At 35.0% G+C, this 15,399-nt stretch overlaps 1 protein-coding gene across 5 annotated transcripts; it reads right to left on the bottom strand.

Annotated features, from left to right (window-relative positions):
• Positions 1-261: 261 nt before the first annotated feature.
• Positions 262-11,612, bottom strand: LOC107226251 (integrator complex subunit 6). Of its 5 annotated transcripts, none has more exons than XM_015667005.2 (9): positions 11,296-11,608; positions 11,160-11,237; positions 9,079-9,318; positions 8,714-8,894; positions 6,384-7,111; positions 5,511-5,786; positions 4,917-5,256; positions 3,157-3,906; positions 262-1,429 (listed from the first exon to the last, which is right to left on the bottom strand). In XM_015667005.2, exons 1-9 carry the CDS (start codon positions 11,410-11,412, stop codon positions 1,221-1,223), a joined length of 2,919 nt encoding a protein of 972 aa, XP_015522491.1. In that variant the 5' UTR covers positions 11,413-11,608; the 3' UTR covers positions 262-1,220. The 5 variants fall into 5 exon arrangements, with proteins under 5 accessions (XP_015522491.1, XP_046594838.1, XP_046594841.1 ...); XM_046738882.1 differs by having other exon boundaries at positions 6,384-7,003; XM_046738885.1 differs by having other exon boundaries at positions 10,794-11,237; positions 11,296-11,366.
• Between the last annotated feature and the right edge of the window lie 3,787 nt (positions 11,613-15,399).

Raw genomic sequence — 15,399 nt, 5'->3', positions numbered from 1 at the left:
CAAATCGAATCGTAAAGGGTTGTAACAGAGAGAATTTAGGAAACAAATTAGGAAAAACGTATTAGGTGAACATCTTGACACCTTACACAAGAATTTACTGAAATGTAATGTACTGAATTTTGGATAAGAAAATTTATTCCAACAAGACGTTTCAATTTTCCAGTTCCTTTTAATTTAGTAAAATACATGGTAAAATATTTAATATTTTTCTTTGTTTGTTTTTTCAACTACAGAATGTGACTTTTTACAATGTGTGATCCGCGAAAATCTGTTTCAAACAAATTCTAAAATTTTCACAGCTTTTTACTACTGTTACAGTTTTTTCTTTTTTTTGTTTTTTCGTTTTTTCTTATCTTCAACGTAATATTCCGTTTCTAGAGCTCGACTTTGCTAAGTCAACAAATATAATATGTATATATAACAAAATGTACACAGTGATCAACATTGGATTTGATTATAATACCTTAAAATGAATATACTTAAAAGTTAATATTGGCATATATTGCTATTTTTGTAACATCATTCTGCCGTTCTTTTGCGCAAAAAAAGATTTCGTTACAAAAATACAATGCTAGGTTTTGAATACAATGTTATGTTACTGATCTGATATGAAATGCTTTGAAACAAAGCATTGGCAGAAGTGTTGGTCATTTTTTACTTTTACCATTCATAATGCGTTGTTCAATTAATTTATATCAACTAGACATATGGTCATATATACACTGCAATAAAGTACAAAGTGCGCAAAATATCAATTGCGTTACATTTTGGAATTGTACAACGTGATTGGAATATTCAGTTGAATTTGAATGTAATTTCTGAGGTGCACAAGAATTTAACTAGTTCAACGTATACTCATTGTACTTTTAATATTCAGATTTTATTCATCAGCCTTTTTTTTTTGTTTCCAACAGTTCCACCAGCTGGATATTTCAAAATTTTGTAGTCGAGTTATATTTCGTAAAAATTGCATTTCATCACATGATAAACCACGAAGCTATGTTTCATTAGATTTATAGGTAATTATTAATTACTATGCAAATTTCCACGCGTATCACTAAACCTCACTATCTGTGTCATCTTAAAAATTTTTTACTTTTTTCTCACAGATCGCTGAACTCTAGTTTGTCAAGCCTTTGTACGGTACAGTTTCTCATTCATGTGAACATTATTACTTTAATTTCAACAATATATAATGCCCTGTTTAAACTATGAAGTGCTTAGCTTATTTTCGTTGCACCATTGTTGTTCACCTTATGATTCATTGTTCGGCCATCTTCTTGTATCGTTTGAAGATATTCTTCTAATAATGTTGCTAGATTACGTCGTTTAAACCGCAACGATTCTTTAATAACATCGCGTACAAACGCGAGCCGTATATCTAAAGTTCCTTGTATTTGGTGCAAATGCGAAAATAGCGCGGCATAATCTGTAACATACAAGTTTTATTCATAAATCTCAGGACTTTATTTTCTTTATTTAATTCACCTCAAAGTCTTAGATTGACCATCTAAAAATCTCTAAGCAAATGTGCTGAAAGCCAATACTAGAACCCAAGAATTGAGATTTTCATAGTGCGAATCTCACAAAAAAAGTAAACAAAACGATTTTGAAAGGTTAACTTTTTATATGGAATAGAACTCGGATCTGCACTGCATCAGTCAATGCTGGGATTTGTAAATTTGAGGTGAGTAGTCGAGAAATATTAGTTGTAAAAACTTGAAACTGCTAAATGGGATCGATTTTTCAAATAGATACTGAAGTGACTTGATAATAAATAAAGTCACCGAGTTCGTATGAGTTACGACACTCAATATTACCATAATAATACTAATTTATTAATTGATAATAGTTCAATGAATACGAGGATAAGCGAGTCAAAGTGTTAACTGAAACTTCAAAATGAATTTTTGCAATTTTTTCAACACGTTCAGCAGCAAAAACGCTGTTTTTCCTAACTTTCTTGGCTATTATGTAAGTACGTATAAAAGTTTGGTCGAGTTGGCAAAATTTTATGCAAAACCCATTTTTCATATTTTCCAAGTGGCAGTTACAGTTTGAAGAAATCGTAAGATATCGATATACTCAATTTTCAATTCAATGTACTAGCGTACATTACATTACAAGTATATTGTCCAAAGTTTAGTCATTGAATACGTTAATCAGAAACTCACTGTGGCTATAGTGATCAGCTACAGTATATCAAGCATATAAGATGAATTTTAAGTTTTACTAATGCAATATTAGCCACAACTCCAAATACATAACTGTTTTATCGTTTAAGGGGGATTATAATTTTTTCAAACATATTCCAGATTTCTGGCCACGATTTCAGATTTTTCATAAATTTACCCTGATTTGTTGAATCAGTCGACGCGTCTTATTCGTGCACAGTCACGTGATTTACGATGAAGAGAATCAATAAAAATTGACACGTCAAGAGAAATGAAATAATTTCAATGGAGTTTTTTTTCACATTACCTGTTCATCCATACAATAGAAAATTAAATTTAATCTCAATGTTGATAGTTCTGTAAGTGATCGAATTCAACTCAAACAAAAATGCATAAACTAACACACTCTTAGTAAAAAGTAATACTGGAACAGTGAGATTGTCTGAAAATTTTGGAATTTAATAGTTGTCAACTGTTGTCAAGATAAAAAATGTACTTTATGGACAACGAAGTCTGAACTAACGAACTATTAATTCACTGCTACAAATTTGAAAATGAAATAGTGTTATTAAATGTTTTAGTTTAGACATATCTACAGATGCTTTTATTATGTTAAAAACTATGAAACACGACATTTTAGTAAACATGTGTACCGAAACTTACAAGATGAACGGTAATGCTATACTGAAGACCATGTTAGGTTTTCATGTACTTAATTACAAGCAATAAGTCTTGAGAAATTGTTCAGAAAATTTTTTGGAGAAATGAACAATTCAGCCGTTTTTAGATAAAAACTTTGTAGATAAATCAGCTTCTGGTACATTGTAACATTAGTATGATTAAATAATTTGGCATAAAGAAATAAGCATAAATAAAGAATCCTACACAATTGTTATCTCGAAATATCCCGATAGGATTGAGTAAATTTTGTTCAACATTTTGTCAGTATTTCGATCAGATTACACAAAATGAAAATACTTACTTTTTCCTCGTCTTCGTACTTCTTTATACACAGATTCTCTGATGGACAAATTGTGTTTTCTTATTTCCTCCAACTCTTTCTTTGGTAGTGGTTTATCCTTTTCGATCTTGGTCTCTCGCTTTTCGTCAACATGATTGGTAAGTTGTTCGTCATTGCAATTTTCAACCTTCAGATTATTCGGATTTTCTTCATAATCATTAACTAGTAAACTGTTTTGATCAGTTTTTATTTCATCCAGCTTCTCAGTTATACTCTCACACTTTGATGCATCAAAGTTGTTTAACGTTATTCGAGTTGATGCGGGAAGAGCTTCAGAATGGATAACGTCTGGTTCAATTGGCATTGGTTCGAAAGGTGGCATTGCTGGAATCTCAGCCAAACCATTTACCAATTTATCCGGCACAATTTGGGATAGTAAATTCAGACTACCAGAGGCACTTGACAAGTTAGATATATTAATGGAATTGGCAGTAGGCACAACCTGGTTTTTCGTCTCATCCATCCATGGTATTGGCGAACTTGGCGGAGTGTTGACAGGGGAATACGATGGTCGCCTTACAATAACATCTTTAGGGATTGGTCCTGGTTTCCGTTTGTTTGGAGGGGGCCTAGTTGCAGGCAGGCCTCCACTATCCGAAGGTGGTGCGGCTCGCTTTAAGCTTCCCGTTTTCAAATTCGAGGAAGTAGCTCCAACCATGTCTATGTCAGCCTCGTCGACCATCATTTTTTTGTCTATTTTGAAAGGATTACCTGGAACAGTAAAAAAAGAAACTTAGTTTTCGATGTCAATTACCAATGTAAGTTAAGATTTTATGCAGCAAAAACTTTTGTGGTGGTATATACGACAGTGAAAAAACTTGCAAACTATTAATTATAAGTGATACGATACTGTATTAACAAGTCCAAAGTAATGCTCCTTATTTAACCTAAATGTTTGACGCGTATGTACTATGCTGCTAATTGTATTTAAAAATTATCAATTCGAGGTGGGATTATCAAACTGTATTTCAGATCTAAAACAGTTGCGGATGACAATTGTTTGGATATATTTGAAAGATTGTTTCTAAAAAATTGTTCAGTTTCTTTTATAATAGTTTAGTGGCAAGTGTTGACCAAAGAGACAAGGATCACGTGGGAAAATCATATTATCTTTTAACAAATTGCTCCATTACAGGATAGAAAAATGCTGTTTTTGTTAGGAATGATGCAAGCCCGAAGCTCTACAGCATCTGTCTATGTATAATGCTTTTGCGATACAAATTATTACAGGTTTTTAAATTATATGCAATCCTTTCAAATAAATTGGTAGACTTTAATCTTAAAAATAATAATCGATTTACATGCAGGGACTACTTATAGGGTCCACTACAACCTAGCACTGAAATTCCCCGTGAATTCAAGGTTTTTCAGGTAATTTTCATAACTTTTTTAGGTGTACTGAAAGCATGATTTTTCGTCCATAGTTTAATCAAACGGCGCTTATCACACTCTACAGATTATCTTTTCGAACAATTTTGGGCATTTTCATTGGATATTCGATCTCGCACTAAATTTTGAATAAAATAATTTTTTAGTTCCAAATTGGCTATTTGAAGAGTATAAATAAGAATTTATTCACTGATCAACAATTCCCCAAGATTTTCAGATTTTTACATGAAAATTCCAAATTTTCAGGGTTCTTCCATACAGTAGACACTCTGAAAGTCTTATTATGGTTAGCTTAATTAGCAAAAGTTAAAATGTATTACAAGGATACTTACCAAACATGTGTTGCCTCACTGGGGCGCTTTCTATCTCTCTCAAAGGTGGAGTCATTCGTTTAAGATATTCCTGATAATTTCCCATTTGCGCTACAGGCATTGAATGGACATAATCATCATCTAATAACTTTGTATGTAATAATCCAGGCTGTAGAAAGTTCGCTCGCATCCGAACAACTTGATCCAGCAGTGATTTTCTTGGAACATCAAATGCATTTCTATAACTTTGTGCCCCTCGCTGCTGCTGCTGATTTCTGACAAGTCCAACTACGAACCCACCAAACTCGTTAAGCTGATCTCTGAGCCCTGTGAATTTGTCTTGCAACAATGGATGTGATACCTGGAATAATCGTGAATCTTGTAAAAGCTTGTCTTAGTATTTTTGATGAACCAAACATACAATCATATTACATAACGAATATGGTCAAATGTTTGGCGATAACACAGTTTGAGGGTGCTATAATAAGACTTAATGTGAATGTTCATACTGAAGACAACGAGAAATGTGGTAAATCACAATAATTGTCAGGCATGTAATCGAAAACTTTAAACTAGCACTCATCCTTAAACCTATAGCAGTTGATTTTTTCTTACCAGATCTTTCTTCAATGGTGTTCGCGGCATAACGCGAACTCCTTCAGTCACAGTTGTTGAGTTACAATTCACTAAAGTTTTATTTAAATTAGCATTAGCCACTTGCTTTGAAATCACTTCGTTACAAAGTTTTTCAAACTCTATTTTAGCTTGATTTTTTAACCGTTTTAAATAGTTTAAAACACTGTATGACAAGGAATTGTCCATGTTGTCTGGAATCAACGTCTGAGCCAGTGGAGTAGGAGCACCCATACGCGTTAGCGCTCTTCTTAATGACTACAAATTAATAAATATAATTATAAGTTTTTTTTTAGTAGATTAGAGAGAAATTCGACGATAAGTATTAGCTATAATTGATTCTGACTTAAAATTATTTTATGCCTGAATAAGATAAATATATTTACTGGCTTTAATATCGTTATAGATAAAACAGAGTCAGTAGCGTATGAGTATATTGACAATTTACACCAAAGATTCTAATAATATGTGGATGATTTCACCAATTTTCAGGCACCTGTTTAGGGTATAAAATTCCATTTACCTACAATTCAGATATATCATTAGTGTAAAAATTAAGTGTAAAAGTAATGCTTCTAAACAATTGTGAAAATTCAACAGGTCTGTTCGGATTACCATCGTACTTGGATGTCGAAAAGTTTAGGTATACTTTTAGCATGTCATGCCCTACAAAACAATTTAATTGTAGACTAAAAAAAATTGGGAATGTGAAATGCTGCCTGATAATTGGTGCAGTGACACATGTACAGTATTGAAATAAAGGTAATATATTAATCTCAATAATTGTCTCGGAAATCTGCACACCATAACTATACTTGAACGGTTGAATTGAAAAATAATTATATTTCTACTTACTGATGCGTAGTACGTGGGCATAGTCCTCATGTAATTTTGAAACTGGGTTCGCCATTCATTTGATGGTTTTAATCGATGCACTTTAAAAAGTTCTTCCAAAAGTGGAAGCAGCACTGGATAATTATATGGCATGACAAACAAGTTGACGCAGGTAAGGTTTGTGCTAGCTTTTAGGTATCCAAACGGGTGTCCAACTTCGCTTGACTTGTAAGAGTTGGCCACAAAAACTTGCCAACAAACTGTCGGCTGTTTTCTTGCAAGAATATACTGTGTCAGAGGACTTGGTTCAAGTTCATATTTGTCGAAAGGCAGATTTTCAATAACCATCGGTTCTTGACTAGTGCAAGTAAACTTCACATTTGGATGTGCAGACCTTGGCGGCAAAGAACTGGCACTGAGATCAGGCCAGAAACTTTCGGGAATTGGCCAAAAGCCTACCGCAAAGCCCTTCTGTGCTGATCGTGGTACATAAATTAACCTTCGACACGAATGCCAGGCGGTATTGCCAGGCGCCATTGTATTCGGAGGGAACTGAGGTCTAGTACCATTCAATAGATTCATTTCATCCTCATTGTCATCATCGTCTGGATGCTGTGCATCGTTCGCCAGAGGCGGTGGATCTGGACCAATTTTTTCAAAGTTTATTACAACTCCAGACTGGACCTTCTGAACCAGTGAATCTATGCACTGCATCATCATTCTATGTGACGTTATGCAATACGAACGACCTGAGATAGGAGTAGTATCAGAAATTAACATAAAATTCGTCATTAGTTAATAATTTTCTTCATTCTATAATGAGGAGGTTCAATTTTCTATTCGAGTAACTATAAATATTCAAATTTTTTGCTGCAATATAATTTCAGTCAACTGAATACCTCAGAACTTGAACATATAATATAATGTGCACAAATTACAGATTTTATTCAAATGTATTTAAAAGATGAAATATAAACACAATAAAAATAATGTTTAGGTTTTTAAGAGCGGTACGAACTTATACACCTTGTGCAGTGATATTTTCAACTATTGATATGTTTTGAATTAGTGCCTTGATGCAGAGGATTTATTACAAAATTTTTCTATCAGTATTTGAAAGTATCAGTCAGTTAAAAATCAGAATTTATAATATGACGTTTTTGTTAGTTGCATACTGTAATTTTGAAAGCAGTTGCCAAACTTTAGCTTGCCTGGAATGCAATAGGCAGATCCTACAATAAAGCTATTTCGGGCTCAACAAACAATATTGCAAGGCTTCCATTAGATTGTTGTGAATTTGATACTTGTCAAGAATATTTCTTAAGACATTGTCAAGCGTTGTGTACTCTTGATTACAGAAGTAGGGTCATGTTCTATAGTCATTGGCTCAGAACAGTGTCATTGTAAACTTATTGCACGAAACTTCTAAAATATTGAATGATGGGTACAGTCTACAATTAAAGGGGTATAATATGAATATATAGCTGAAAAAGTGTGTGAATTTTGGGAATTTATGCCTTGACAAACGTATTCAATTCGATTGGGGTTTTTGTTATTCAAAATTATGGAGAGATTTATTTGCATATCCTTTTTATTAGAATCAATTAACAAGAAGCATTGTTATGGACAATATGGTTATCAACCATTTTGCGCAGACATATTTTTCAGTGCACAGGATATCTCTAAAAACGACTGAACCGTTTAGTCTGTGATCTTAGTGCAATGTCTATGATCGAAATAATTGATCTTCTGCCGCTATTTCAGTTTTTAAAAATATTTATCAAGTTTTTCTGTTACAATATAGGAAAAGTCATAAATTTCGGTCGTAAAAACAAATTTAAATTCTTAAACAGTTACCAATTTACCGAAAAAGAAAAAAAAAATGTATCATGGCAAAGATAATAAACTATACAAGAATACCATCTCTAAATTTGATCGGTTTATGTCAATAATGATGCTTCTTATAAATTGATTCTAATAGAAAAAAAAACATGCAAGTTTGGTCTCCATTGTTTTGAACAAAAAAAAAAAAAATTTGATCAAATTGAATAGTTGGTTGTAGATTTATAAATTTCTAAAATTCACCCATTTTGACAGTCGTTCCTTCGTACATACCACCTCGAAGCAATTGTTTTCAACTTGATTATATATGATTATGAGAGGTCACATCTTACAAATTCTGACTTGCTCTTGTGAAGAACTGTGATTTGTTCGAAACTATCCCTGTAATTTTTACATACCTCTCTAAAAAAGATGCATATGTTACCAGTTTCTTGTACATGAAGCTTACTTCAGACAAAAATGCCTGTACTTCGTTTATTTGAGTACATATACATAAAAAAAAAATTTACCTCCAGTGACTTCACACATAGCATCGATCGGTGATGAATCACTGGCTACAAGTCCAGTATCTCGTTCCACAGCTGGGGTACCAGATAGTCTCAAGACCAAAGAAAACAATCTCTGATCCCATCTGAATGGTTCTTTCGTTAGCTCTGTACCAGGTATAGGTGAATGCATGGGTAGCACAAACTGTAAATCAAAAACAAAATAAGTATTCGTTACTGAGTAAGCGTATTAAATTGGAAAATAAGCATCACAACAAACTAGTGCATCAAATCCTCATGTTATTTATAAAGTAATCGCCGCAATTGTATGAATAAAACATCAACTTATCGCTGAATCAATTATATTATATTTATACTTATTCACTCACATCCTGTTGCACTCCTCCATTAGCTGTATATTTCCCACCATCCGTGATCACAACTATGACTGAGGGCTCCAAATAAAATGGACATCTGCCTTGACCATATGTATCGATACCTGTCTGCATACGGTTGATATTGAGGACATCCAAGGCGTGCTTCAGAGCTGCACCCAAAGTCGTAAGGCCAACACATTGTAAGTTTTTCAACTCGTTCATAAAAGTTGCCAAGTTTTCCTTCCAGCCTGCCTGTAAATAAAATTTAGTGATTATCCAGTCATATTTTATTATTAAGTTCATTAGTTATTTTCGTTTAGAATACCCTTAAATTGGGGAAAGGTTAAAAAGTTGTCACAACTTAAAAATATCACGTCTCACGATTGTGTCTCAGGAATGACTTAATATAATGCAATGATTCGACACTAAATTATAAAAATGGCGAAGCGCTCGATTTAAAATTAAAACAAGATGATTTTACGATAAATTGACACCTCTGTTTTCATTTAAACAAAAAAAAGTTTTGTCAAGATTTTTTAATTTTAAGGTAAAACATAATGGGGAAAGAAAAAATTCTCCTTCCACAAGCATTGTCCATATAAATAATTTCAAGTTTAAAATCATTGTAATCTGCCGTTTTAATAATTAAGCTTTATAATATTATGCTGTAATTAAGGCTTATAGCAAGCCAAGATGATGAAACAATCAACATTAGTGAAGTGGAAATTTTGAATATCTGAATTTACAGGCTTTGAAGGAAATTTAACTTTCAAGGAAATCTTTTTCTACAATTCAAAATTATATTTCAAAATATCCCGTAAGCAAATTCAGATTGGAAAGTTTGGAACCTTCTCTTGTTTGTTCGAATCCAAAACAAGATGGTCCAGTTCAAGTTGGGGTGCAGTATTGCTCAATTAACATAGATGCCTTTGCAGTTGTATCAAGGACAGTTCAATCAATAAAACATGAAGGAACTTTGCAATTGTGATTCAAGTCACATATGCATGAATATGCTAGCTTCATATTCAACAAATCTTTGTAATGCAAGATATTTAATAAAGATGTAAAACAAATTAATTTCCCTTTTTTTCTCGTATGCTGCACAACTGAAGTTCTACTACACTATCAACTTGTGAAGCATGTCATTATTCTTAGCTATTTGAAAAAACTGGATTCAATAGAAATTTTCAACTTTATTCCAGTGAATGAGTGACTATTAAGCTTTTTCAATGTGCGAGATCCGAGGTGAAAATCTTAAATTCTCAAGTAGTTTAGAAAGTATGCTACTGATTATCGAGCCAATTTCTTAAATATCAGCTGAGGGATATTGATGTCAACCAGAAAGCGATCCAGTTTATTGGATTCTTGTTAAAGATATTCCTAACATCTGGTAGTATATGGCGGTGTTTGATTGAGATTAGTTCGCAGGATCCTCAAAGATCTGTGAATTTGAGAAACATTAAAAAACGGTAGTTATACCCAGGAAAAAGCATAACGAAATTTGTAAACTTATTTTCAAGTTGTGGCAGTGAAATGGGTAAAATAGCCCCGAGTAATTTCAGAATCAATCATTCAACATTCAACATCGATTACCAATAACTCATCTTCATTGGATCAATGAGAAATAGTCATAGTCGTAATTACAACAAGTTTGTACTACATTGTAATTAATTTCTAGGAGGCGTGCGGTTGCCGCTCGACGTTCGCAATCAGCCTCTGTCACACACCTCAGGCGACCTCAGGGCTGTGTCAATGCAATGCGTGGCGGGCGGTAGGGGGCGCGGTGATTGTGAGTTTCTCCCACCGGCGATGCTCGGGAAGATTACCCAGTGTGCACCTCTCTCCCATCGTCAGCAGAGGACGACAAATCGCAGGGGGCACGTTGATCCCCGATAGATGGAATAATTTAACCCAGAAGCAGCAATAATTTCCAGGATATCACGGTCACGGCTCGTTCGTAACCCGTTCGTGCAACCATGGATGTAGTTTTCTATAATGGGGCTTGTGTCGGAGGTAAACTAGGGTCGAAATCCGGCAGCGAACGGAAAACTCGAGGAGTCAACATGGCAGGAATGGCTGAAACACGGACGTACCTTGATATTTTGAGGAGGTTCTTCGAACGTTAGCAGCATGTAACGGTCCCCGCGGCTTTCCGGCGATCTCTGCCGCACCTAGAAAATAATATCGGTTAGGGATATTGACGGGGAATCGTTTGAAAAGCTAGCGTACCTTAACGAAAGTCTCCACCGCGCTCTTGGCTACGTCCAAGAGCGTAGGGCGCCCGCCCAAATAGGCCCTCTGATTCATAGAGGCCGACGTGTCGATCAAAAAGACAATTATAGTCATTTTGCTGTTACTATTATGGCTAATGTGTGTCGTATGCGCGATTGAAACTAGCTAACTAAATGCTGTAGAGCGTAGCGCATAGCAGCGGCCATTCAACGCTCCCTACGTCCGATGTATGCTAAGCTGCCGTGTAGACAGCAGCTGAAATGCACGGTATTGTGAGTTGGGTAGGTCTGCTCTCGCAGTCTCTTCGGTCTTGCTCCCTGCGAGCTGCCCACGTGACGTCGATGCCGTCACCGCATTGGCTCCCCCCCACTCCTGCCCCTTGGCGCGCCGACATTTCGTTGTATGCGTTGAACGGTGTGCAACCCGGCGTGTACGATTACCCGTACGCTTTTCCGTGCGTCTGTCCTGCTTGCCTGCTTGCTTGCCTGGCTACTCGCCTGTCTGTCACAAGTTCTACGCTACCGGACCCTTAGATTGATTCTGACATATTATTCAAGGCCACCACTGGCGTTTGTTTTAGCATGATAATCAAGCGGTAGCAGATTAAGTCGTCGGAATCAATCCAAGAGTCATTCGAATAAATACTTTTTAATTGTATTATCAAATTTTCCTTCGCCCGTCTTTGACCACATCCGACTCACGACTCTTCGAATCTCCAACGTATCGTAACATTGTAATAACATCTGGGCAGACCGGAATAACGGCGTAGTTGCATTGATTTACTTAAAAATAGACGTGTATCACATGTACGTTACATACACACATGCATATCTACGTATGTAATATTATTTGAATAGCAGTTTACAACGGTTTTTACTGCGGCAGAGGGTATACCTATGTATATGGACCTTTGTTAAAAACCGCGACACTTGAATTACAGTTTCGTGATTTAGAATTCATTATACGGATTATTTTGCAAAGCACAAGCGATGTGTGAGAAAGATCAAGGATTCAACGTTTATTGGATTTTTTACATATACCGGTTTTTTATTCGTCATTTAGTTTTGAACTATGCGCGACACGAAGGATATTACCTACGGAATAGATTTTAAAACGTTTGGTTGCTATATTAGAACGTACAAGGTATGGGAAAGGTACATAGATACGACTAACAATGAGAGCTGTAAATAACGTATTTGATTTCTGCCAAAAAATATAAATATATGTTAATCTCGAAGTAACAACGAAATATCTTTTTTGCATATCTTGCGTGTCTGCTTGAGACGTAAGCAATGATACAACTTTATTCTTGACGTTTTGCTCCATGATACATTCTGTGTGGGGAGTTTTGCATCAAACGAGTTACCTTAATTTCGCAGGCTCTTTTTATTAATTATGCAAATTAGTAAATTTTGACTTATCAGCGAGACCGGTACTTCTACTCGATTTAAGCCGCGCCGGTCGCTAGAGTCCTTCTTATCGCTTGAAATATATTTCGAAATGTGTCAAACATATTTAAAACTCATTTTCTACGATTCCTCAAGTACGCCAAAGCTGATTTCTTCGAAACATATGCGAAGTGCAACGTGTTGCCCATTTCGATTCGGTTGCAGGGACGATTCGCGGTACATTTTTTTTTTTTTTAAATATCACATTTCATCATTTTTGAGCAAATATGCAGATCAGGTTACGTACATTTTTACTCACTTGATATCAATTATGTGTATTGACGAAATGAATTTAAATAATACAGGTCTCGAAATACTGTCGATTCTAATTTTTTTCACCCCTTTAGTACTCCTGCCTCCTTAGTGGTAGAGAAAACTTGAAAATGTTTTTTCCTCAGCGCCTTGACCAAAAAATTTAGTTTCTGAAGTTTTTGCAGACCACTATTAAAATACCATCAATACGCATTGATAAGGATAGATACCGATTTGATTTCGTTGGATAGAGTGCAAATTTACCTATCTTAACCTGCCTGAGCCTTCCTGACGTCCTTAAATTTTCTCTCTGTATTTTAAAGGGTTGGGAGTGTGATCAATTACTTGTGTCTATCTATATACCGGGAGTCTCTGGTGAAAGTGTCGAGTTTGAGCGCAACGCTCGGCTCACGCAAAAGTTGTGGCTTGTGTTGGCGATACGCTGGCACGTGGCTCAGAGTGGGCACTTTCACAAGAGACTCCCGGTAGATTAATGGTATAAAGATTTTATCCATTAGGTACTACTAAAACACAAGCGTGGTGTATAAGAGCAAATTTCGAGGTGACACTTGTATACACACACTCATGCACACACTACATTTCATACAGGTTTCAAAGAATTTACTGTTAAAAAGTTGTACGGGTAATGCCAAACGAGCGATTGATGAAATACTTCATCAAACGTGGTGACAAATATCGAAATCTACGAGTACAAGGTTTCAAAAGAAATCGCATTATTTTTTTTCAAAATTAAATAAATATGCCGAAAATAGTTCTCTTCTTACGGTTACTTATGAGTCGTATCTATAGCTACGATATCTATATCTGATGCTATACGGCAATCTTTTGACCAACCACCATCGTTCTATGACAAAAAAGTGTCGTGTAATTGTTTGCTAGCTAGCTCGAAAGTCCTAAGCGAACGGGCTTCACATTGTATGTATCGAACCGAGGTCCTTTGGAGCATAATTTTTTTTTTTCAATATTGTAACTTTATCCAGCAAAAATAAAGTAACCTATTCGGGTATATTAACTTGACAGTTATGTGAAACTAATTCTAAAACAATGGGCTTTTGTATCATTGGTTTTATATTTATGTTAATGACAGTGAATTTTTATCTCATTATAGTCATTACGGTTAGTGGAAATAAGAAGCTTAATTTATTGTAACCAATTGCATCGTTTAAACGTGATTTTCAAGGTAAACAAATAATAGGCAATTTCGTGTTGTATTATCGCACACAAGTATTGACCTCAAATTTTTGAAAATACATCGAACCTTTTTTACATAAAGTATAGGTGAAAAGAGAAGATTCGTATTTTTTGTTCGTGCGAAATATTTTATCTTTCGAAAATTAAAAAATATCCAAATTTGCTGAATAGTGAGCGTCTAATTTAATAATTAACATCTTCTGTTCCATGCATCTAAATGCTTTGGATCGTTGTTGATCTCTAATATGTTTGAATAATTTTTTCACAAATTTTGGCTTTTTCTGTAGTTGAAATCTTTACTAGAATCTGTGAAACGTTATTTTACTCTTCATCATCTATGATAATATAGGCTACGTATAGGTTTTGGTCAAAAATGAATTTTTCTAATTTCAATAAATCTTCACGTTTTCGGACCTACAGTATTCGAAAAACAGGTTTTTGTCGGTCTGTCGGTCGGTCCCGACAAACTCGAGCGATGATCTCGGAAACGAGTGGCCGAAAAGATTGGAAATTTACACGGCTTCACATTCAAATGAATTAGGTTGAAGTTAGTAATGTAATGAATGCAGCGATGCCTTAGATATGCATTTCTATGAAAATAGTTACTTCACAACTCAGAATTATCTGACAATGAGATTCAGTAAATCGCAATGAAGCAAAACTGTACACTTATATTTTTTTTAAACTTTCAATTATTGTACTTTAAAACTGTTCTGAAATTGAAAAAAACAGGGATTCTTTTTCCGAGGTTTCGTCACGTTACTAACTTCAACCTCGTACAGGGTTTTGCACTTACTCGATGAGTATGAAAAATTGATACACCCGTTAATTTGAACTTACACTTACACCCGGAAAAATTCTGAAAAAATAGTGCATTAAAATGAGACTCTCTATCTTTTTTTTTTTGTTTAAAATGCACTTTCAACCGTGTCATTGCGCGTAATTTACCTGACTATAATGTTACGTGCTGCTAATGGCACGTTCCTTGCTTCTTAAATCAAGCTCTTCTTCACAGGTGTTGGAAAAAATAGCATGTGTCACACGTATGGGTCATATCTGACTCGTATGATTACAGCGCTCGCTTCAGCTCATGCTGCGTTTACATTACTACTACTACTACTTTCCGCACTTGTAATCACGATATATTATTTTTTCCGACCTCCCTTGAAGAACTGTTTTTGCGCCCAAA

Source organism: Neodiprion lecontei, chromosome 4 (assembly GCF_021901455.1).
Source record: "Neodiprion lecontei isolate iyNeoLeco1 chromosome 4, iyNeoLeco1.1, whole genome shotgun sequence".
NCBI lineage: Eukaryota > Metazoa > Arthropoda > Insecta > Hymenoptera > Diprionidae > Neodiprion > Neodiprion lecontei.
The sequence above is the reverse complement of the archived record's forward strand: the minus strand, read 5'-3'. Positions and strand labels throughout refer to the sequence as shown.

Coding starts and splice junctions, on each gene's coding strand:
- LOC107226251 (XM_015667005.2), bottom strand. CDS start 11,412: ATGACTATAATTGTCTTTTTGATCGACACGTCGGCCTCTATGAATCAG. Junction 5,787..6,383: donor TGCCCACGTACTACGCATCA/GTAAGTAGAAAT, acceptor ATTAATTTGTAG/TCATTAAGAAGAGCGCTAAC. Junction 1,430..3,156: donor AGTACGAAGACGAGGAAAAA/GTAAGTATTTTC, acceptor TGTATGTTACAG/ATTATGCCGCGCTATTTTCG.